This window comes from Gadus macrocephalus, chromosome 7, assembly GCF_031168955.1.
Source record: "Gadus macrocephalus chromosome 7, ASM3116895v1".
NCBI classification, from domain to species: domain Eukaryota; kingdom Metazoa; phylum Chordata; class Actinopteri; order Gadiformes; family Gadidae; genus Gadus; species Gadus macrocephalus.
The window spans coordinates 12,300,700-12,326,195 of NC_082388.1; the positions used below are offsets into that span (position 1 = coordinate 12,300,700).

The following is a 25,496-nucleotide window of genomic DNA, read 5'->3' on the forward strand; positions in this document are numbered from 1 at the left end:
TGATAGCTCACCTGATGTCCAGGTAGGTGAGCATCTGCAGGTTGATGATGGCTTCGGGGACACACTTGATGCAGTTGTGGTAGAGGTGGAGCGACTCCAGCGGAGCAAACAGACACACCTCCGCCGGGACCTCCGTCAGACGGTTCTTGGAGAGGTCTGCAAGAAGGACCGCCAGCAACCAAAAGGATTAACATTCATGGGCAAGTGCACTGGTACACACAGTATGGCCAATACATAGACACTCTTCATTGGAAAGGAACCAAAATCGAAGTAAATAAAATGTTGCATAAATACTTAAATAGACATGAAAGTAACAGAACAGCCCTACAATATCCTGACGACCACCGGGTAGAAAGTTGCTCTTCGCACCTGCATACAGCATAAATTACACAAACCCCTCAATACTATTATTCTACTATAATACTATAATACTAAGACTACTAATTTAATTATTTCAACAGGAGACTCTTATATCGTAAGCAACTTGAATGAATTCAGACTGGTGTCATTAAGTGAAGGTGGAGGGGGGAGGGCATCTTGCTCACGGCAGGTAGACAGAGGACAATGGGGATCGGACCCAGTGCCTCATACATCCTTACCACTACACTACACTGACCAACTTACACTAATAAATATTAAATCAGTACATACTATATAAGGCTACACACTATATAACAGTAACCGCTACACTATTCAGCCCTTGGCTAGTAGCTATTTTATATCAGTACATACTATATAATGCTTCACAAAATACGTCCCTCCCGCTGCCTTCCCCACCAAGGTGCTCTAGGTTGTGAAGAGGGAGGGTTGGGTAGTATGTCAATTATTTCTGAGTGCATCGTGTGCATTTATGAATCAAGTCATGTGGCACTAGACTCTTGGCGACAAAGGACAGGCTGCAAGACCCCAGGGACGAACCCACACGCGACATGAGGGGAAATGATGTATGAACGCTGAAGAGGAACAGCACACACGGATACATATTGTAGGCGTGAACCACAAACACACGAGTCAAGTGTGTGATAAACCGGGGACACTTTGACGATCTGAAAGCAGAACTCACACTTCCATCCCGCAGTCTAATGGCACGCGTAGGTGAGGATGATGTGTAAGTGCTCCAGTGCCTCCGTTCCCATGGCCTCTAATAGCCCAGGAGCTTACAGCGTTAACGTCCACGTTCATCAGCACTGCTTCCATTCATATTTAACCGTCTTCTGAAGGATCTGCTGAATCCTGGATTGCAACAAAGCTCTTAGGATTCCCTTTTTTTTAAACATAAGAAATGGAATCGTAGTTTAGTTATTGTATATTTAGTTATTCTTTTTAATCTCTTTCTACTCAGTGCTTAGTTGTTTCGTTTGTTTCAGTTTTGCCTTTTGGACAAAAGAAGATAATTGTTTTTTGATTTCTGAACTCCCAAGTCAATACAAATATTTGATTTTGATTTGTCTACCAAGCTAGACACTGTCATAAACGTTCAGGCAAGACACAAAAGACTGTGTGGCATGTCTGAGTTGTGCCTCTGAAATGCTCTACCACGCATACCCATTACAATATTTATCCAACAGTACATGGCAGGTCTGACAGGACAGGGGTCCAAACAAGGAGTTCTGCAGCGGGCCCAGAAAGTCCCCGTCCCATCGACCCGTCTGAGGAGCCCATCGACTGAGGGGTGAAGTGCCTCTCTGTGGCTGCTCAGCCCCATCCCAGGGCCGACATTACACGCCTTCGCCAACGCATGACCTCAGCGCTTTCCCCTCGTCTATTGATCCAACAGAGGGGCGGCGGCGTAATAATGACGGCTCTAGGCTCGAGGATTAGACGGAGGAGCGTGCATCCAGTGTCTCTCGGTGGGACACGTAATGTAAACCACAGCAGATAGACCACCAGGGAAGAATGGTTCTATTGTGCGAGAGGAAGCCATGACGAGAGACTGAGATACCTCCCGCCCACACCGGAGTCATACATCAGGGGAGCTGATTCAAGATTTGCTGATTCTACATTCAGAGATTCAAAGAGCTCCGAGATAAGCTCCGCTATTTTACAAAGCGCCTGCTGCTGCGGCCGATGAAATATTCAGAAGAGAGCTGATTCAGTAGTGAGGAGTAAAGGACGTGCGAGACAGAGGGAGAGATCCTGAGAGAGATAGGGAACAGTGCAGAGGAATTGCTCAGGCACAAGTGGCCTAGATCTGTGTGCATCCAAGGGAGCGAGTTGACTCCGTTGCAACACAACGCGCAGCGACACATAGGAACACAATGGAAAGAACTTTGATGGGATTCAAATGCAAGGTTCCCCTATAGTAAGTTACACCTCTCAGGATAATATGACTTCATTTAAAATAAATACACATATTCAAATGGATAAATAAAAATAGTTGTATTATTAACGATATAAAAAAAATAGAGGGATTATAAAATAGAAGATTTGAGAATTGGTAGATGTGATTGGTGATTGTTATTTAAAGCACCCAAAGTGTTAAATAATCGAATAAACAGAATATATGTAATTAATGCGTGTAATTTAAGCACTATTAAGCTTAGTGCTTAAAGTTATCAAACCTTGAACTAAATGTCAATAAAATAACTCAATGGAATCAATGAGTGGATTAAACAATGGCTGGTCAACATAAACAAGTTAAGATTGATTTAGAAAACAGACAGAAATAGGCTATAAAAAGTGTGAGTAAACATTGATTTGAAGCGCCGACTGCTATCGAGATAAATGATCAGTACACGTAACAGATAGTGATTCGAGTACAGTAGTTTATCCCTCTGGATAAGAGGACAATGCGTTGAGAAACATAACAGGCTGTTGCCTCCGCCATGTCCTACAACGATGAGGGTGAGCAGGACAAAGATTCTCTTCAACCCATTGTGATTGGTTCAACTGGTTTATTTGCAGGCTGAGGCAATCCCAAATGGACCTTGATGTGATTGAAATTAATGTCTCTTTCTCAAATAACGGAAATCACTGGCACTGCTATGTGTAAAGTCCATAAGTATAAAGATTATTTTACTGACGTGGGAGAAAAATCCCAATTAACAATCGCAGTCATTGTAAAAAGATCTTTACTTGTAAACAATGACCTATACATTGACAGAGTAACCAACATATTTATACTATTTCTAAATCAATCAAGTGACCTCATCATCTGACTTGCTGACGTAGACTTTGACATCATTAGTGAGTACCTACTGGCACCTTACACAATACAGGCCACCGCAGTCATTGGAAAGGGATGGGTCAGAGGGGATATTCATCTTGTTAGCCCCAATATATTGGTGTTATGATACAATATGTACAATAGCTTATGCATATAAAATGGAAATGCATCAAATGAATAACCCGTGAGATTGACCCATATAGCATCTGTCATCTATGTCGTTTATAGGCCAGGGATTAGAAAACCATGTAGTAGGAGGATACACAGACAGACATCTGACAAACCATGCACTCAAGTCCATCTATGTATAAACTCATCGCTCTCTCTCACACACACACACACACACACACACACACACACACACACACACACACACACACACACACACACACACACACACACACACACACACACACACACACACACACACACACACACACAATGTTTTTATGTTCTCTAAATCAGGTCCCTTAAGGAGTGAACCCTCGCCGGTGACAGTTAATCCACTTGTAGAGAAATCATATTAGAGGCTGTCATCCCCTACTTTACAGCCCATTATGTGGAGGACACACACACACACACACACACACACACACACACACACACACACACACACACACACACACACACTCACAAAGTGGCGTGCACGTGCAAACACACACATACACACACAAATATGCGCATACAGGAACACAAATAGGCCCACACACACATGCACACACTGGAACACCCACACACACAGAATCAATCGTTGTACCATGCACACACACACACACACACACACACACACACACACACACACACACACACACACACACACACACACACACACACACACACACACACACACACACACACACACACACACACACACACAAACACACGCACAGCATATTCTCGCCTCCTGCCAACAAGGAGGATAGTCGTCCTCCCCTCCAACCCACTCCTCGGCCCCTCCTCTGCCCAGGAAGCAGCACTCCTCCTGGGAAGAAATCGCCCGCATGAGGGCTCATAGCCACGAGGAAGGGCAGCCGGAGAGACCGGTTCTCTGTAGCAGGGTCTGCCTAGATACAGAAGGTTTCTTTCAGTCACCAGACGACCCATAGGGGCGCATGATAACGCCAAACTCACACCCCGTTTGTTCACATGAATAACATTGTGTTAAAAGTTCGAAAGGGGAAAATAGATAGCGTAAAATTAGGTTCATTTTATTATATATAGAATCGACAAATCTTATTGCTTCATTCTAAAGCCCTCACATATTGAAGTGACACACTTTTTTATTCAACTACTGCCAACGGTAGTAGTCGGCGGGCCTACTACGATTGGCCAGGGCCCCAGAGCTGTGACGCTGTGGAGCTGTGCGTCGTCTCCCGGCAGGAGGCCTTGATATGTGTTACTATGTTGGCTACCGTTTAACATATCACAAGCCCGCCCACCAGGTGCTGAGTCAATATTACTTATCTGTAATGGCAACGATAAAAAGGCTTTAAAAGAACGTTGTGTGTGTGCATTTCTGATATGGTAATAACCAACGATATGAGTGTCAGTGTGTGGAGCTGGGTTTACAGAGCATTTAGTTTCCAACGTGTTCTGCATAGTTGAACACTCATAGCACAAGGAAGTATTCACTTCCTCATACTTGACATGCATCACTTGAGAAAAATCCCATGAATATCCTCTGAAATAGGAGGCAGTTGAACGGTTGACAGAGAGACAGAGAGACAGAGAGACAGAGAGACAGAGAGACAGAGAGACAGAGAGACAGAGAGAGAGAGAGAGAGAGAGAGACTCTAGCTGTACCAATGCTTTTACTCGCCCCATCTCCAAACTTTCCTCTAAAACATGGATCAACGATCAGCAGTAGCAGCAGACCACACAAGACATGCTCTAAGATGGGATCAGACCAAGATCACCATCAGAATAACAAAGGAGAAGTGGACTACATTGTGATTCCCTTAGAGTGTGTGTGTGTGTGTGTGTGTGTGTGTGTGTGTGTGTGTGTGTGTGTGTGTGTGTGTGTGTGTGTGTGTGTGTGTGTGTGTGTGTGTGTGTGTGTGTGTGTGTGTGTGTAAACCAGATTCTAAGAGAAACACAAACACAAACACACACACACACACACACAAAGGCTTTCACAATATACTAGAGTAAACACACAAGGTCACAGGTTGAAGACATTTTCCATTAAGAGGCTGATCCAGGCCGATCCCCCCCTGGGCTTGGCTCCGGATGGGGGCCACAGCCGGGTCCGGGGAGGCCCCTGGCAAACCTCAACTACAACCCCGAGCATGGGGCCCGTCACCGGGGCCCCTCCTGGGGCTGAGGAGGGATCATCTGGTCCTGGGGGGGGGCGGGACGGGGGGCCGCTGGGGAGGGGTTTTGGCTGGACCCTTCATGGAGTCGGTCCATCTCTGTCTCCCTCTCTATCCCCCCATGTGAAACACCATCTGTGACCCCCCCCCCCAAAACCAACACCCCCCCCAGTGGGTGTTTTCCTGCTGCTCACTCCTATAGGACACATTCATCCAGAAGGAACCTGCCAGCCAATCACAAAGCAATCACGCAGCTGCCTTCATTAATCACCACGGCAACGTCCCCGCCGTCAGATTCATGATACTTAAAAGAGATCCCCCGTCTAATTAAGAAACACTGAAAAGCCAATAAGGCACGTCAGCAGAGCTTCACAAATATGAGTTTTGGAATGAGCTTCTCCTTGTTTACGACCACCACTGGTTTATTGCTGCTTGCTGAATGTGGTGAAAAACATGGTCTCGTTATTATTAATTTCCGTAGAGGAAGTAATCCGTCTGTAAGGTTGGGAGTCACCTCGTTAATTACAATATTACTGGAAAACAGACTGGGTTTTAAATGACTACTGTCTTCTATGTTCAAACCTCAGTATTTCATTGATGCATGCGATCGATACACACACCCATATTAGTCTGTCCATGGCACAAGTTTTGGTGAACTAATGTGGCTAATGGCTAGCGAGGATGCTAAATGCAGCTCTAACAGTCGGTTTTCTGACATCTGACTGAAGGACGGGACTCATTAAATATTAGCAAAAATAGACGCAGTCTGTAAACTTCCCTTTGAATGAGCGCTCTGTTCATTCTATTCAGGTTATATTCAAGCGATAATACAAAAACAATAATTATATTATTATTAATAAAAAATAATTGTGTAATAATAACTGGGATTATCCATTTGTGCAATGTAAAGACAAACTTTTCACTGCTTTCACTTTTTTAATCAACGCAACAGTAAGAAACATCCTGATGGTTCAGTTGATAGTACTTGATAATAGGTTAGCTATAATCCGCATCAGTGACTAAATGTACAGACGTTGCTTATTGCCCTTCTAAAGCGTAGCTTTTAACGTCCACACTTTTTCCGCTGACAGCAGGTATCATTTCCTGTCTGGACGCGTTGAAGCCCAGCAGAGCACTTCCCGGGAGGAATAACGTAAACAAAAACAAAATAATGTATGAATGTGAGATTCTGTTTGTTTATACTCGGAAAGTACACACACCACAGACTCACACCCACACAAACCGATATATTGCGGGTTATTCTGTTGTTGGAGGTTGTTTTGCATCTTTTTTCTTCTTAAATTGTCAGTGTGTGTGTGTGTGTGTGTGTGTGTGTGTGTGTGTGTGTGTGTGTGTGTGTGTGTGTGTGTGTGTGTGTGTGTCTGTGTCTGTGTGTTTGTGTGTGTGCGTGTGTGTGTGTGTGTTTGTGTGTGTTTGTGTGTTATGGCAACAGTATTTGGTTTATAAGACAGAAAACCTTCCAAAAACAACATTCTTTTGGTGTTGACTTCAGCAGACAACTTTTACCCAAAGTGAGTTACTTAAAGTTCAGATACATGCACATAGGCTGTGAGTCAACATTCTATTTCTAACCAACACTCTCCAGCCCCTGACTGTCCATTATATTTAAACTCAATTCACCCCCGTTTCCGCATTAAGACCACTATAAAACAAACCTCTGACTAAAGACGAATGACAGAATTATAACCTCCTGGGGATCATCTGGTAGCCAGGGGTGCTTTGGATGGATGGAGAGGGATAGGGGGTCATTGGGGACAGGACCCATATATGCAAAACTATGGTTTCTATGGCGACGCCACTATAGGGTAAGTCTGGGGGATAAGTCTGGTAGCCCCTCTTCTAATGGAGGTCACGGCAGATGCATTCTGGGACATGGTAGAGAACATAAGGCCAGGTTGATATTCTGGTCATTGAGCGGCTCTCCAAGGTCAGACCGTCAGGCCGTGGCCACAACACTTGTTCCCACGGGAACACAGTGATTGAAGACAAACACTGAGCAGGGCACCGTGCACATGTAGGTGCACACGTGCACATATTGGGCACACATGTACCTGCACACGTGCACATGCACCTGCACACATGTTCCTGCACACGTGCACATGTACGTGCACACATGTACCTTCACACGTGCACATGTACGTGCACACATGTTCCTGCACACGTGCACATGTACATGCACATATGCACCATCACACGTTCACACGTACGTGTACAGATGTACCTGCACACGTGCATATATACGTGCGAACATGCACATGTGCACATGCATATGTACGTGCACCTTGCCCTTGATGTGGGAAGCTTGTTTCCCTGGTTTTGAACTGTCAAAGTCTCAACGTATACAAGCAAGTCCTGATCCATTACATTTTTATCAATCATACAATACTTGACATTCAGACTTTGGTTGTGGAGGGTAACTGCCCTCTAGTTATCTATTTAACTACTATTTAACAACTGAGGTCTCATATTCTCACTGAAGTTAGAGCATGCAGGTGATATATATGTCGATGCATTAGTGAATTGTTTTCATTTTAGAGTTCTTATCAAAAATTATTTGTACCAATATTCAACGATTTCTGAAGAATATAATTGCTATCACTTTTAAAAGTAATCAGAGTTATAATGACTTATTATTAGGAGTCGGGACTATAATTTATTTATAGTCTGCCTGATTTCAAAACACCACCACTTTCCACCAGGTATTTTTTCAACTACTACTCAAGTGTCTTGAGAAAGACCAATATAGTATGGCACGCAGCACATATTCAACGGAAAACCTAAACGGAGGGGAACAGGCTTGTTGTGGCCACATAGTCCAGGCTGGTCAAAAAGGCTAAGCCATAGAGCTGCAAGAAACAGAACACTTCCTGTTTCTGCTGGCTTTTAACACCTCAGTTGTGTAAACTGTTAGCAAGTGGGCCAGGCCTGACATTTTTTCGTTGTGTGTGTGTGTGTGTGTGTGTGTGTGTGTGTGTGTGTGTGTGTGTGTGTGTGTGTGTGTGTGTGTGTGTGTGTGTGTGTGTGTGTGTGTGTGTGTGTGTGTGTGTGTGTGTGTGTGTGTGTGTGTGTGTGTGTGTGTGTGTGTGTGTGTCTCTGTGAGATTGATAGGGTCCCCAGCCCCATGGGAATACAATAGGGTTGCTAATGCCAAACAACCCAATAATTATCAACAAGACTAGCAGTTGGTTCATTACTTTCAGATACATCTATCCGCATACCATCAGATTGTTGTACATTATACTGCATTGCAATGGAAACATCCTTTGTGTCTGTAATGAATTAAAGATTTGGTTTATGAAACAAAGTTTTGTAATATGATTAACTGTTCTAAGATATTCTAATAAAAGGGCAATTCAAATTTCAATGAAAAGATGCATTTGCGGTTGGATGTACACAAAAGGGACTTATCAAATATATCCATTTGGCAGATGCTTGTGATACAATACTGTGAATGCACATTCTTAGCATGGGTCGCCCCACTGGGAATGGATGTCTAACCCGTGCAGTGTTAATGCCTTGCTCTACCAGTTGAGCTAGACAGGAATCTGACCACTTAGAACCAGACAAGAACCGGTGTCGGATATCTTCTCGATGAGCGGACAACGTAAGATAAGAATTGAATGATAGAATTCCCTGACCACTACAATAACCAATACCCAAAACATAAAAAACGTTATTTCTGCCTTTCGGACCTAAGACAAAGATATAGCATCAAGAAATAAAACATTATATTTCAATTGTACCATACATTCAATAAGAATTAGTATCCATAATGTTGATGTGTTGCAGGAGGTTAACCTGGTTTAGGGCTTGGGAAATATAACCCAGTTTTACATTTCTGAAATGAAACAAATACCTCTGATTAAGGAAAAGCAGAACATTACCAAACTGACTTGACATTGCAATACATTGCAATGTCCATTGACAACATCTTTCAATTCAGTGGAGGTTAAACCTTCATGTGGTTTTCCTGTCAAGGCAAAAACTGGCATATTATGGTCCACAATATATCTGACCGTGTATTAACATCCTAAACAAACTCAACCAGAAACGTTATAATAGAAAGCCAAGGGCAATAAAGGCACTTCAGAAGATCCGTTTAGAGTACCAAGTGCAGGACCCATTAATGTGTCTTGATATAAACCCTGATTTTGGCTACCCCATCAGTGCCTGGTTGCGGAAACGGGCCTGCAGAATACCTCAGAGGAGTGGAATCATTGTTGAGCATTACAGACTCTGTAATCGTGCAACACCCCGCTGGGAACACGTAATGCAAGCGCGATATAAGTCCTCCTTATCAATCTATTAATTTCGTCTTTCCCGTCCACGCGCTCATACCCAGGGCATGCCATGCGGACAAGCGCACGCTAGAGCTGAAACTCGCACCAACACCCCAGCATCTTTTGTCTCTCCCTTTGCCAACGATAAAAGAATCCGTCCACCGAATGCTTAATTAAACCTACTCCTCGATGTGTATCTCGTGGCTCAACTCTTTCATGCATTGATATTCTGCTCCAGCTGCCCTCTTCCAAATCATGACAGGCTGACGGGCGGCCGCTCCTCTGCAGCGCGCCTGTCTTGGGGTGCGCCTACCATCTTCATTCATGCTCAAAGCTACAAGTCTCAAGGTGGCAATCAGAAGCTATCGGGTTTCCACTAAAACCACCACACAACAGAACATGTGCACCAAACCAGTGCTGCAGCGATTAAATACACACGCAGGCTATGAATATTAATACCTATCAGAAGAATGCAAGCAGAATGTTAACGGGCGGTACAAGACCATTTGAGTGATCAGGTCCTGAAAAAGGAAATTACCCAAAAGTATTGGCGATTGTTAGCCATTAAGACCCACAATGCCGTGAATTGCACAATTAAAGACGTGCATTGACTGGGAATGCCCGATCCAGCTGTACATTCGTATTCAAAATACCTCCCAACACGTGTTTAGATGGTTCTCGTAGTGTTAACAGCAGAACCGGTACTGCTCCTTCCGAACAACCCGAAGCCGTAGTATAACGTGCTCACCTGCTTGTGTCGTATCCGTAAGATCATAGCTCACTCCTGGGTACTCTCTCAGCTTCCTGCCGCTGAGATTCAATATCCCGGAGCACACGGCATCGTCCAGAGCCCGGTCCAGGCTCCGGGCGGTGTGGTGCTGGTGCTGGTGCTGGCTGACTCCCATGTTGTTCCATTGAGCTCCGTTAGAGATGTGTTGGCTTTGTGGAGCCGTTACGGCGCTCACACCTCCCTGACTAGACGCCATTTTTTGCAAGAGAAATGTACGCTTACAATAATAAGAGATCCCCGCCCATGCGCATTTAGGGCAGGATCCCACGGCGCTAGGGGGTGTGGGCTGGGGGAGCGTGGCTGGGGATGGGCTAGGTCTGATTTGGCTATGGTGGCCATTTTAGACTATCAATCCTCAAACACCTGCAACATTTCTCATGCCTAGAGGACATTTGTTTTATTAACTGATTGATTGGTTGGTCTACTGCCTGGGCTGGCTGCAAAGCCAATAGGCCAGGATATCAGCATTTAGGCAAGGCATGATGCCTTTGACTTACTACAGACTGAGTTCACTGACTATAGAGACATAAAGGCATTGGCCTAGGTCTAATTCACAGACTTTAGTTACATGGTGTGTCAACTAAGGTGCCGGTTAGCACCGTAAGGTCCTTAGTTTATATATGTGCTATAGGTCTTTATAAGACACTGACACAGACAAGTCCACTGAGGTGCGTTTGGCATCTCATAGTGGAGGAAGAAAGGGTGGACAACTTCAATATCAACTGAAATCCAAGTATTGTATTTACCAATTTAACAAAAACAGCTTACACACATTTTACTGATTCATGTATTGCACCTGAATCAAAAGGGAATGATGTTCATCAATGTCTCATCTTGTTCTACCTTAAGTCATCAGCCTAAATGTCGGTATGGCGGGGAACTCCAGGGCCAGTAAGATGTGGGACGATCGTCTACCACCATGACATTGTCCCAGCAAATAGCATGTTGTCGTGTTTCTTCAGAGCTCCAGACTTTCTGCTCCTCAGACAGTGAGGTCAAATATTTTTGTGTAGTTCTACGTTTCAAGGATCCATACCAAACTGTCAGACTGTATGGCGGCATGGCGTTGGCTGGCTCGCCATGGCTTCTTTAATAAAAATGAATAGGATGGATGTTATTTAAGATATTTTTAATAAAGAATGAATGATGACAGACTCAGGATAAGATAAAGACATTATGGGTATGATCCTCGGTTTGGGAGCAGACAATAATCTCGGACAGACACACAGTTTACATGACAAGGCAGCTGAACAACAAATGAAAGCTGAGATAATTGTTAAGTTATTGACACATTTAAATTACTACTTATTTTATATTTAATATACAGCAAAAGGAAAAAGATTTGCATATGACAAAGTAACAAAATACATCCACCTTACAAATTTGTCTCAGTATTCTCTCTCACTATTTGAGAATAAGACGTAGCCTATTTCAGACACGTATTTGGACTTGTATTTGGATAAAGATGCAGATAAAACGTAATATTTTACACGGAAGTAAAATATGAGTGTAAATAGTAGATTCAACCTTTTTTGTATACTAATGATGGCCTAACCTTGATCCAATGGCTGGGGAAAAAAAAACACGTTGCAAAACGGACTTTTTGAAAGATCCATGTAGAAACTATAGTCCTGAAGATGAAAGGGACATTAATACTTATGTAAGACCCTATCCTACCGGTAATTATGCATCGTGTTTTGTAAACATTGATCAACCTTTGTGTCAATTTAAATATGTATGCTTTAACATGAATATTAATGAGCCAACGGATGACGAATGGTGCTCATTATAGTCCCGGGCCCCGCCCCCTCTGCTTCAGCAGGCTAGCTTGTTATGGTGGAGATCCATTTTCGGCGTACTGGCGAAAATGGAAATGCAACAACATGACAGACACTGTGAGTTTATGTCGGGACAGCTTCAACGAGTTGACTATAACAGGATTGATTTTTAATGGGAAAATAGGATGATATATCGTTAAAATGTCTGCTGTTTAGTAGCACAACAGTCAGGACAGCCAGGTTAGCAGATGCTAACAGTAGGAGTCACCCCCCTTTGAACCCTGTTGGGATTTGACGTTATTTATTTAACATTTTATTAAAGCATCGCATCTATAACTTAGCATTAGCTTTACATCTGTCTATCAATTGCTTTAATACGGGACACATAGGACTGTTGGCTAACTATTATGAGGTGCAGGCCTTTAACCATCGTTTGTCTCGCTAGCTGTGGTAGTCTTTGAATGTCCCTCTGATTGAAGAGATCGTTGTCAAGATAGATCGGTTACAATGGCCTGCATATCGGAGCTAAATGCATGATCCATCTGCTTGACAACACTGGTTTATCCGTCGTTCTGTGATCACGGATAGCTTTGTTGGATCAGTCCCATTTGGGTACGAGTGTGTTCGTGCTTGTGTATTACAAGGTGCCCTGTTTTGCAATGTTCAAGGTCTATAAAAAACCTTTTTCTGTCTAGAAGTCTACTCCCGCGTTGCTCCCTGACACCGTTTCTGCATATTTTGTCCCTGTAAACACACACACACACACACACACACACACACACACACACACACACACACACACACACACACACACAGTTGGTTTACAAAGATGCTGCAGCGAGCACCTGTGGGAGTGGATTTATCTCTGTGTGAATGAAGTAGCCCCTATTCATGCTTCCACTGAGTTATAATCCGATGCCTGCGAATTTGCAGGCAGGTGTCAGTTGTGTCTTGGCTCTCTTATGGACTCCAATGGGGTACCAGCAGAGGCGAGTGCTGTTTAGGCCTAGTGATGCCAATTACGAGTTGAATCAATACATTATTATAAGTTGTCCTGTTGATCATGACTAGATATAGGCCATGATAAGGTGTTCATATCTATGTGATACAACAAAAGATGGAAACCTCCACCTGAAAAGCTAGTGTAGATGCATCTTTATTAACCATTTTAGTGCCAGGTAAGCTTCTTTCTGTTTTGAAGCATGTCCACATGTTTGTTAGTAGTCATAAGTAACAAACCCAAACGCTAAAATAATGATGTCAGGAATAAAGCAGTGTTTTTACAAATACATCAAATATCCCTCATTATAAACTAAATTGATTTGCAGACTTCTCACATTGTGCTGTGAATATCTTGGTGGAGGGATGTTATAACTGAAGACCTTAATGCTTGTGGTGGTGCCGGCGATGGATTCTAGCTACAACTAGCAAATCCATCTTATTCATCAGCCTTAAGAGGTGAGTGGTTGATATTCAATATGATCTGGTGGTTTTAGATAACATGGAAACTGAGATAATTCCAAAATGTCTAGGCTATCACAACCAACTCGATTTTTTTATGTTCAAGATCTGAACATCCCTGTTAACGAGAATGTTATTTATTTGAATCAATGTGATTGGCCGACATTTTCAGCGATTGACAGTTTGGCTGTTCTTCGATTGCAGTGTAAACATGGCGGAAAGAAAGGGAAAACCTGCCAGTGCAATAAAATCCCTGTCGAAGAGGGAACAGGAGGAGCTCAAGAAGAAGGTGAGAGTGCTGCTGTCATACGAACAGCCTTTAATGTGCTCTGGATGCAAAGCGTCTGCTAGCTGACTGAAATGGTTAAGTCCTCATCCACAGTGTGCTGAATGGGATACGTGTATGTTGATCAGCTGTTGCTGCTCTGTTCTAGGAGCAAGAGAAGGCAGCGGAGGTGTTTGAGGAGTTCCTAGCGTCGTTCGAAGGCAGCACCAAGAGCGGGGTGAAGACGTTTGTGCGAGGAGGCATCGTGAATGTAACTAAAGGTGAGGACCCCGGGATGTCATGGATTATGGATATCCCATCGCTAGCACGTGGGCCTTGGGATTAACACTGCCGGGGTTAGGGCATCGATCCCCGCTGGGGATGCATGTGAATGTGTTAATGCGTGAATGCGATGCTTGTACGCGTTGAGCTTCAAATGGCAATGTTTGCATGCAACTGTATTATTGTAAGACACTTACATAAAAACATGTATTTATATCATTGACTGGACAGGTGGAAAAGGCTATCAGTATTGCAATTTTTGCTAGGTCATTTAAATTGTTCAATGGTATTGTTCACAACACCGTTGCCTTCAATTAATTGTTGCATCCCTGCACGTTACACTTATATATATTAAACATTTACATTAAACATTTGTTTGTGAATACATTACCTGGTACTGTTAGTTTTAAAGTCATTTTTTACTTCATGTTGTCTTTGAAGAAGAGGAAGCAGCAGACGCTTCCAGAAACAAGCTCTATCGACCAGCCGCCAAGTTCAACTCCACACCCCCCCCTGTATCGCTAGCACATTCTCCTGATGCCAAAAAGCCTGTGAGTTATCTCCTCTTCCTGTTGGATTTAGCTCCTTCCTGCCAAAAATAGGTTAGTCCAGCCCGGGATCACGTTTCACTCTAAATGGCTGCCTATTTGATTGGCAGATATTCAAGAAGAAGGTAGAAGGAAAGAAGAGGAGCAACCTCGAACTATTTAAAGAAGAGCTCAAACTGTGAGTCTGCAAAGAATAATTCTTCTGTCTTACACTTTTAAATTTTTATGTGTCTTGGGGCATATAACTTTCAAGTTTTTTCTACTTGGTGTCTTTGAGTTTAGTCGTTTATAGAGGACCGAGGTTTTACACATACTACATAGTCATACATAGACACTAACGCCATAACGTCATGGTAACTGAAAACCTGCCTTCCCCATGGTAATTGATTACCTGTCATCGCCATGCTAACTGATAACCTGTCGTTGCAGTAGTATCTGATAACCTGTCGTCACCTTGGTAACTGATGACCTGTCATCGGTGGTCAACAGTATACAGGAAGAGCGGGAGGAGCGGCACAAGAGGAAGAAAAATGACCCCGGAGGAGGAGGAGGCGGAGCCTATGGAGACCTGGACACACCGTTGTCAAGGCGATCAAGTAATAATTATCATCATGTTACATTAACACATATTCCTTCAATAGCGGAAATATTAAGCCCAACATTAGGTATGAGTATGACAGCTGCACAAATTCTAATAAGGCTTGAAAATGCTACATCAAGTAAAGACCAGCTCTCTATCAATGAATTACATGTGTTTATCCTTAGAGTAAATCAGCCTTTCCCTCACTGCTTGACTCCTGTATGGCTTTCCTAAAACCTACAGGTTTCTATGACGACACTGTGTTGCCCATCACCACTAACCTCTACATCAGCTGCATCAGTCCAAAGGTAACTTCCACAGCAGTGTCATCCTATGCCTTTGACATATCCTCTATCCAGAGCCCCTCAGGGTCGCTGTCCTCCATGTCCTCGTTTTCGGACCAGGGCACGAAGACGCACCCTTATCGATAAAGTTGTATTGATTGATTTGATTGACAGATGAATGAGGAGATGCTCTGCAAGGAGTTTGGGAAGTACGGGCCCCTGGCCAGTGTGAAGATCATGTGGCCCCGGACGGACGAGGAGCGCTGCCGGACCACCAACAGGGCCTTCGTGGCCTACATGACCCGCCGGGACGCCGAGAGAGCCCTGGCCTCTCTGGACGGTACGGTGGGCGTCTCTGTTTAGAGCCTGGTTCACCAGCTGGTCAGGGGAGGGTTAGGGTCCATCACACTCCATCATTTAGCTCACGGTGCAAGATAACTTCTAACATCTTACTGCGTAATGCAGGATTTTAACAACGAGAAGGATGCATTAATCAACCATTAATTACCATTAGTTAATGCAGTAATAAGCATTATTATATAGCGTTCGCGTAGGGGTCAGGGTTAACCCTAATACTATTAAATAACGTATCAATTAGAACCTTGATATCGGCACAATTACCGTAGTTAACGCTATAACCACTAGTTAACAAGAACACCGTTAGTAAATGATGACGGGACCAATAGTCCTTTAATGGTTGTTGCTGCATTCACTGATTTGAATTAACACTTCATTATGTACCCTTGGGGTCCATTGTTTCCCAACACCCCAACAGCTCCAGTTGTGTCTCAAGTGTTTGAGGGTAAAAGCAGCGCAGCTCTTAAACGGAGCTTTTAAAAAGGGCAGTGCCTGGACCAGTAGACGACGATCCTGTGAACGGTTTGGTGTCTCCTGCCTCCAGGTAAAACGGTGATGGGCTTTGAGATGAAGCTGGGCTGGGGCAAGCCGGCCCGGATCCCTCCCCAGCCGCTCTACACGCCCACGGGGATGAGGTTGGCCCCGCCGCCCCCCTCCGGCCTGCCCTTCAACGCCCAGCCCCGCGACCGCCTCCGCAACGACTTCACCAAGCCCCTGGGCCGCTCCAAGTCTGAGTTCGACAAGGTCTTCATCTCTACGTCTACGTCTGTTTATCTGTCCATCTCCATGTCTGTCTCTCTGTTATCTGTTTATCCTTCTACCCGTCTGTTGGACAAGGTCTCTTTCTCTATGTCTGTCTTATCTCGCCGTGTCTCTCTTCCACAAGGTCTGCGTCCTGTTTATCGCTCAATCTCTGTTCCTCGCTCTTGTTCTCTGTCCCTCTCTCATTCTTTGTCTTTCCTGCTATCTTGTTCTCTGTCTCTCCATCTTGCTTCCCCTCTCTCTGCCCACTTGTAGGCAGTCTCTATGTCTCTGTACGTCTGCGTGTCTTTCTCTGTATGCAAATAAATAGACAAAGAAATGACAGGATTTGGATGGCGTGATGTATTGATAACCCTTGTCTTGGTTGTTCCCTGTGTTCTGTGTATCCTGCAGTGTACTGCTGTTCTCACTCTGCTTCTCTTTACCGTATGATTTGACCACCAACAGACTCTGTCCGAAGCTGTTGTCAAGGTGGTCATCCCCACCGAAAGGTATGGATGTACAGTCACTACCGTTGCTACCTCAATCACCACAATCCAATCCGCACCATCGCCAACACTACTATCGCCACCACCCTATTCACCACGTCCTCCATCAGCACTCCAAACTTCCCCACCCTAACTTCCCCCCCCTCCCAACACAGCAACAAGTGTGTTCCTAATCTGATGCGACGCCTGGTCTGACCTCTGACCCCACTGACCTCCCCCCCTACAGGATCCTGCTGGTGCTCATCCACAGGATGGTAGAGTTTGTTGTGAGGGAGGGGCCCATGTTTGAAGCCATCATCATGAGCAAGGAGAAGAACAACCCGGACTTCAGGTGAGGACGTCACCTCCTCTCCACTTCATCTGACTTTGTGAAGGGGAAACGCACCTTCCTACTGTAATAACTTCCTTGTTCCTCTGGCTGGTGACAGGTTCCTGTTTGACAACAAAAGCCAGGACCATGTGTACTACCGCTGGAGACTCTTCTGCATCCTCCAGGTTGAGCGCCCTCCTGTCACGCACACTCACTTTGGAATCTGGGACATATTGAACTTTTGGATCCACAATCCATTTCCAGATTGTCCTGACATTTTGCTAAATCGTGGATGTTTTAAGATGTGCCTGACTGTTATTGCAAAGCATCAGTAACATTATGTGAAATATTATTATTTTCGACGAAATAGTAAAAGCTAGGTTTTTCCCATGAATAAGCATCGACTAAATAGTAATGTTTTTGATGGATAGCTAACCACTCAACAATCTGGCGGGTTACTAGTTACACGTTAGTTGGTTGGTTGCTTGGTTCGTTTTTTGGTGGAAAAAGGTTGGTGAGTCCGTTAGTTTGTTGGGCTACTAACTAGTATTCCCCCGGTTATGGTGGGTGAACTAACTAGCGACGCTGTTCCCCGCGCTGCGGCAGGGGGAGTCGCTGAGCGAGTGGCGGACCAGGGAGTTCCGAATGTTCCAGGGCGGGTCGATATGGCGTCCGCCGGCCCTGAACGCATACAGCAGCCGGGACACGGCCCGGGCCGGCTACGACCCCGGGACCCCCCAAGAGGAGGAGGAGGAGGAGGGCAAGAAGGGGCAGCTGAAAGCCGAGTGAGTTTGCGGTTTGTTTTGTTTTCCACGGAGAGGGACTAAGGTTAATCCCTGTCGAAGCACGTGAACTTTGACCCCTTGGAAGATGCAAGGTTTCCCAGAAGAGAAAAGGTTTCATTTTCCAACCAGTGCATTTTTCCTTCGGAATTCCTACAAATGCAAAAAGAAATTGAATTATCGCTGATAGAAAGTTTCAATGTCACCAAAAAGTTGGGCAGGTTGGCAAAAAGATAATTGCACCAAACCAACCGAGGCTTCCCCCTGGTCCCCCCGCCCCAGACACCGGCGGCGGCTGGAGGGGCTGCTGCGGGAGCTGGGCCCGCGGCGGGGCGAGGTGGCCGAGGCCATGGCCTTCTGTGTGGAGCGCGCCGAGGCGGCCGAGGAGGTGGTGCTGCTCATCAGCGAGTCGCTGTCCATGCTGCACACGCCGCTGCAGAAGAAGGTACGCACGCACGCATCGACGCATACATGAGCACATAACGCACACACACGCACGCACACACACACGTTTTAATGTTGTGGTTGCACGCTTGGGGAACTACTTTTGTGTTTAGAAGCATTGAGGGGATTAAAATAATAATGGCAGGGGTAAAAAACATTAACATACAGCATGGACTGTATGCTAGGATAGTTAGCTATGTTATCATCCGGCTGGATCGGACCAAATGCAGTACAATGCTCTTAACCACTGTAGACCACAGTAGTTTATGGCAACGAAAAGGTTAATTGCAAGCTAAGCCAACCATGTTTGAAAGTGGGAAGCCCAACTGTGACAATCATAAACTAATGTTATAAATAAACATTTGGATATATCCAGGCTTAGTCACTTCCTTCCTTTTCCCCTGGCAAAACCGGCCTGTTCCAAATATAATAGAAATCGCCCTACAGGCTGTGTACTAAAGAGTTGAGGAAGGTCTAATTTCTTTAAAGGGACAAATAAAACCAGTTATTACACAGCTCCTCTCAATGCCGTGGTTCACTTGCATGGGCCCTTCACAACTTCCGGCGGTGAATTTGTTTGATAATTCACCGTTGCTAAGTATAATTGACCACTGTCAAGGAAAGTGGATTTTCGTATCATCTATCGTATCACTCCGCAAGAACCCCAGCGTACTCGGTTTCTAAGCGACATCGACATTCTAAGCAACGTCTTTGTCTGACAATTTCTCTGCGGATCAACGCTACGAATGCTGGTAACAAATAAACTGTAAAAAGGCACACCGTGTGAGGTAATCTTTTCGTTTTGGCAAGTAGCCGTGTAATAAGTGGGATAATGTATAGAACGTCACTGGTCAGTATCGAAAATAAGCCCCTTCAGGGAGAAGCAAGACACGTCCGCTTTGCGTCGGTGTCCTGTTCGCCTTATGTTCCCGATAATGACCGGCGTTCTATACTAGGGCCCGACCGATTTAATCGGCCGATTATAGCCTTTTTGAAAATAATCGGCATCGGCCAAAAAGACGCCGATTACAACCGATTTTTTTTAATTTATTTTTTTTATAAATGTTATTGCGATTAGTATCCTGCAGATTGCGCTCCTACTCGCCTTGCTAACTAACAACTTTAGCTGGAGTAAAAAAGAGGAGATTGAATTTTACCGTGCAACATGAAAGCACGCTCGCTCAGGCAGCTGCGCGCTCACCTCACCAATGTACACAAGACGCGTTGTTTGAGCATGTTGTGCCTGTTTTTCTTTAGGTCCCAGGCCATGTTAATTTGTTATACTGTAGACTCTAACGGTGAGACCATACTGCTCAGCACGCACGTGTTAGTCACTGCTCACGAGCGCAGCACATTGGGAGTTAGTTATTTATTTTACATTTTACATTACACTCATTTTTGACTGTAAATGTATTCTAAAACACTCAAAGGTTCTGCATTCAATTCACATATTCGTCAAGTGTTTAAAGTATATTTAAGGTATCAAAAACTATGTTTTATATGTTGTTGTTTTTTTTTTTTAATTGGCCGATTAAATCGTAATCGTAATTTTTCTCTGAAAATAATCGGCATCAGCATCGGCACTCAAAAATCAATATCGGTCGGGCCCTATTCTATACATTATCCCTTACTTCATCTATTGGCAATTTAAAACAATGTATTTATGTACAGATTGTACAGATTGTTCGATCCCAAGTGAAATCATTCTCATTAGAATAAAGTGTGTCTGATCTTTTATTCTGTCTTTCTGCCCCAAAGATCTCGAGGCTATATCTTGTGTCGGACATCTTGTACAACTCGTGTGCCAAAGTGGCCGGTGCATCTTACTTCCGTAAATAGTAAGAAAGCCTTCCCCTCGCACCAGCCCCTGAGCAGGATATTTACGGTACGATCACGGCCCTTTTGTCATCGTTATTGCTCTAAGGGTGTCTGTGTCTCTGCAGCTTTGAATCAAAGCTGCTCCAGATATTCGGGGACCTCCACGCTGCATACAAGAACATCCAAGGCCGACTGCAAGCCGAACAGTTCAAGGTAAGGGGCTGGACACTGGCAGGGTTAGGGGTTTGATTCCCACTGGGCCAACCCATGCTCAGATATATACAGACACTTGAGGGTATAGTGAGACACTGTAGAGGAGTTTTCCCCTGATGGCATATATTGATGGTGCAGGACATTGCAGTCTCGGGTGTTTGACTCATAGCCGAGAGGTTCTGGATTTGAATCCCAAAGTCAACAGTCATTGCAATTATATTTTAATGTAACTTTGAGTTGCTTCAGTTAAAAACAATAAGTGCAATAGAAGTGTTGTTTTCAGGCAGGCTCTACACACTAATGCATCGCTATCGAGGGGTCGACTGTAGCTCAGGGGGTAGAGCTGGTTGACTGGTAACTGGAAGGTCGCTAGTTCGATCCCCTGCTCCTCCTAGCAGGGGATCCGAGTGTTAAGGTGACCCCGAGCAAGACCCCTAACCCTGACCGCTGCTGACGAGCTGGCTGTCGCCCTGTGTGGGGGACTCCGCCGGCGGTGAGCGTGTGAATGGTTGTGAATGGTTGCAAGTCGCTTTGGATAAAAGCGCCAGCAAAATGTAAACGTAAACGCTGTCCCCTCAGCAAAAGGTGATGGGGTGTTTCCGAGCGTGGGAGGACTGGGCGATCTACCCTGAGGCCTACCTCCTCCACCTCCAGAACGTCTTCCTGGGCTTCACCAAGGCAGCGGAGGAGACGGCCGACAAGGCAGAGGTGAGCCCTGACGATCTATATGAGGGGTATATATCCATAGAAAGATTGGAGGTCTTTAGTAGTGGACTCGTTCTGCAGGGAGCATTGTGTGTGAACTCTTTTTCTTTTTAAGAACACAAACTGTGTCTTCAGCAGCCATATCATAACGCTGGGTGGTATGGCTGGTGAGCATTATTTTCAGTCAGTGCTCTGTGGTACATTGTCGCTGTTCTGAACGCTCCCTGATTTGTTCTATACACTGAAATGCAATGATTTGCATCCGTCTTTAAAGTTAGTAATCCGTTAAACACTTCTACATTCTCTTTATCGATGGGGGCTTTGTCCTGATAGGATGTGAGTACCGTGCGTAATCAGACAAGTAGGAGCTCTCCGTTGCCACAGAGACCAGCCACGCTTTGATGGATATTATTATAGTACATTAGGCTATAGTAGCCTATAATTTCTGTCAAATTGAAATCAGATATATTGTGAAAAATTCTCAATCACTCACCTAGCCTGGCTATAACCAGACCAAGCTCAATCGTAGATTGCACGTTGGTCTGGGGAAGCTGCCGTCCTTTTCTTCAGCACAAGAGGCGTGATCAACGGGCCTAGTTCAACTGACTCTGTACGCAATTGGCTGCTGGCCGTCGCTTCCCTGCCGTCATTGTGTTTAACAAGCTAATAGCGCGCCAGGGGGAAAAGCCAGCTTGGTGATTGGCTCCCGCAAAAACGTATCGGAAGCAGAAAGAAATGTATTGCTTCCGGCGGTTTGAGTTCGCCCTGCAGAAGGGTCTCCCGACCCTTCTGCAGGGCGAACTCAAACCGCCGGCAGAATGGGCGGGGCTACCCAGTCTATCAGTCTCCCTCTCCCTCACCCACTCACATGGCCTGTCTCCGGGCCCCAGGGCTCTCCTCCAGACCTGGACGGGGCCCCTCTGGAGGGCCCGTTGTTGGACGGCGAGGTGCTGGACGAGCTGGACGGGGCCCCCCTGGTCTGGGACCCCCTGGACGGGGTCCCCGTGGACGACATCGACGGGGTCCCGCTTGGGGTCGTCCCCGCTACCGCCGCCGCCGCCGCCATGGACGACATCGACGGGATGCCGCGTAGGTACCCTCTTCCTGGGATCAGCACAATAAGAGCGTTCGTGTGACGAGTATGAACAGTTGAATCAACCGGACCGATTTCATCGATACTAATTCCATCATAACAACCAGTTCCTCAATGACCTTAATGTTCTCAAGTCACTCCATGCTGCTTTTGGATACAAGAACAAAGCATCGAAGCCCGTTCTAAGAGGTGGCTTTTTATTCCATAGTGGACGACGGCAGTGGTCCTTTCCCTGGGGTTGCCAGGTCCAAATGGGAGCAGAGGAGTCTCTCGGAGGAGTTCCAGCAAGGTAGTGTGGACCCCCCCCTCCCCTCCTCAGACACATCAGCGCCGACTGACCCCCACAGAACCCTGGTCATGTCCCGTGTTGCCGTCTCTGACCAGATGAGATGTTGTGCTTTTCCTTTCAGTCAAGACAGAGTCTAAATGGGATGCAGTGGTGGGGCCCGCCGGGGACGAAGAGGACCTGGCTGTGAGGTGAGGCTCTGGTGAACCGCTCCCCTTCAGGGGCTTGCTGAGAGACATCCATTATATCGCGAACAGTAGCAATCAATAGTCAAAGCAGGTAATCGAGCTAACTGATGGCTCAGCTGACCCCCTGACACTTGCATACGTGCTGGTCCGTGCTAGCATGGGTTAGCTTGTGAATGGGCTAGCATGCTAGCACGTACTGCGTGAGGAGACGGCGACAGGAAACGGTGCATGCTACCTGGCAGGCCCACCACCAACAGCGCTCTCTTTCTCCCGGGCCGCAGGTCCAGCCGCCTGGAGAAAGGCGGCCACTCGGAGAGCGACTCCAGCGACGGCTCGAGTCCGTCTAAATACGACAGCGCCGACTTCGAGAACTCCCTGAGAACCTTCCAGATGTCTGAGGGGAAGAGGAAAAGGCTGAGGGAAATCGAGGCAAGAAGTCAATTTAGCATTTTGTAGAGAGTAATGAATAGATAAGATGTTAAGCCGCTAATCTGAGCTAAGCCGGTAGCTCAGTGTTCTCCAACCTGCGGGTCGGGAACCCACTTTGGGTTGTCTGAGATTCATATTGGGCATGGGAGGTCACGCACTTGAAAGCTATACCGATTACACAATTACATGTTTTTGATTGAAAAACGGACAAGACAAATATAAAAAGATTTTTATATATTTTTTAATCAAATGCTGCGAATACCATCAGAATCGCAAAGATATAGTTGAAAGGTGAACTGCATCCAAAAAAGGAATTCACCCCGCCGGAGGAAAGCTAAACGTAGCTCAGTGCTTTAAGAGGGTCAGAGTCGCGTGTGGCCAGCGCCCTGACCCCGGCGGTGTGCTCTGGTGCAGGTGAAGGTCATGAGGGTGCAGGACGAGCTGGAGTCGGGCCAGCGCTCCCGGAGGTCGGGGATGAGCCTCCAGCAGCAGGTGGGACACTACAGGAGGAAGCTGCTGCAGAAGGTGAGGCGCTGACATCACATCCTGTCAACCTTACAGGATCTGGTGTTGTTAAAAGTTTAGCATGTTTCACTTTTTTTGTGGTTTAGTAGACGCTTTTATCGAAGGGTGTTAGGGTTAGTTTTTTTTATATAATTGAAATTTATGAACAATTGCTTTATTTCACAATAATGACCTACTCACTGCAACACTAGCCTGCATAAAACATGACAGTTAACTAAAATCAATAATGAGACAAAATATAACAAACAAGGGTAGCGGCGGTCCGCCATACAAATAAGAAAAAAACACTGAATGCCGTGCTGGACCAGTCAGAAACAAGTATTCAACAAATCCTTGTAACAAGGAACCCCATTGTAATCCTGAGGCCTTTGTTTCAGGAGTTTGACAACGAGGAGGAGCAGAGTGAGTCCTCGTCCTCCTCCAAGTCCAACCGGCCGCGGGAGGAGAGGAGAGACAAGGAGAAGAGCAAGAGGAGCGACCACCGCGGAGGGAGGGGGAGGAGCTCGGACTCAGACGACGCAGCTCAGACACACAGAAGTGTCTCTCCTTCCAGGCAAGCCTTTGAAATGATGTATATAGTCATTCTGTTACCTTGAGTTCTGTCTTATTTGCTATGCTGTGGTACTGCTGATTTCATGCCTAAAGGGCACCTTTTGTACCACCTTTTCTGATGTGGATTAGCAGTAGCAATTGGACTTTTGAGGATCAGACATCCAAACTTGTGGCGTGTCAGAGTGTGTACACGTCACCGTTAAAGAAAAGCCCCACGCTCAGCAGCTCACAACGCAGCGACGTCATTGGTGGTTACGCTTCTGTCCGAGAACCAATCAATAGAGGAGCTTCAATTTTGGAGGGCGGGAGTTTTCTTAAACTTTTCCCTTGATTATTCATTTAAAATGTGCCTGATGTCCCCAGAGGGAGATCCCCGCGGTGTGCCAAGCTGTCCAGATCTCCATCCGCAGACCGGCGGGCGAGGAGATCCAAGTCCCGATCGCCCCACCGCTCTCACAAAAAGAGCAAGAAGAGCAAACGCTAATGTCTACCCCCCCTCCTCGACCTTTGACCTGGTCCTTCCTCTATGGGCCGGTGTGCCCCGCTGACTGCCTGCCTGCCCCCCCCCCCCCCCCCCCCACTTTCACCTTCTGCCCTTCAAGTTCTCAACGGAAGAGCACACTTTTGTAAGGAGGAGATCGAACACTGCGATGAAGTTATAAATATTGTTTTTTGTTTTCGTTTTTTTAAAGTGGATTCCGGAATGTCTCTGCCCGTCTGTGAGGTTTAAGAAAATAAAAATCACCATTGGCAATGAGTTTGCATGCTGCGTCCTGA

At 45.6% G+C, this 25,496-nt stretch overlaps 2 protein-coding genes across 3 annotated transcripts in view; one reads left to right on the plus strand and one right to left on the minus strand.

Moving 5' to 3' along the window:
• Window positions 1-10,849, minus strand: part of lrch2 (leucine-rich repeats and calponin homology (CH) domain containing 2) — a 29,426-nt gene extending 18,577 nt beyond the window's left edge. The window contains exons 1-2 of one of the 2 annotated variants that reach the window (XM_060055722.1): window positions 10,528-10,849; window positions 12-156 (exon numbers count right to left, since the gene is read on the minus strand). In XM_060055722.1, coding sequence (XP_059911705.1) covers window positions 12-156; window positions 10,528-10,765 — 383 coding nt within the window. In that variant the 5' untranslated portion in view covers window positions 10,766-10,849. The remainder of the gene's footprint in view (window positions 1-11; window positions 157-10,527) is intronic. The other variant, XM_060055723.1, reaches the window with a different exon arrangement.
• Window positions 10,850-12,343: 1,494 nt separating this feature from the next.
• Window positions 12,344-25,476, plus strand: zgc:163098 (uncharacterized protein LOC100037380 homolog). The gene is made up of 25 exons (XM_060055686.1): window positions 12,344-12,464; window positions 13,676-13,812; window positions 14,013-14,097; window positions 14,243-14,354; window positions 14,797-14,906; window positions 15,014-15,081; window positions 15,393-15,499; window positions 15,727-15,791; window positions 15,942-16,107; window positions 16,669-16,868; window positions 17,334-17,377; window positions 17,601-17,705; window positions 17,803-17,869; window positions 18,291-18,469; window positions 18,749-18,911; window positions 20,669-20,748; window positions 20,854-20,941; window positions 21,521-21,649; window positions 22,537-22,735; window positions 22,948-23,028; window positions 23,150-23,216; window positions 23,495-23,642; window positions 24,057-24,167; window positions 24,545-24,720; window positions 25,083-25,476. The coding sequence occupies exons 3-25, from the start codon at window positions 14,020-14,022 to the stop codon at window positions 25,201-25,203; spliced, it is 2,664 nt and encodes an 887-aa protein (XP_059911669.1). The 5' UTR covers window positions 12,344-12,464; window positions 13,676-13,812; window positions 14,013-14,019; the 3' UTR covers window positions 25,204-25,476.
• Window positions 25,477-25,496: the final 20 nt, after the last annotated feature.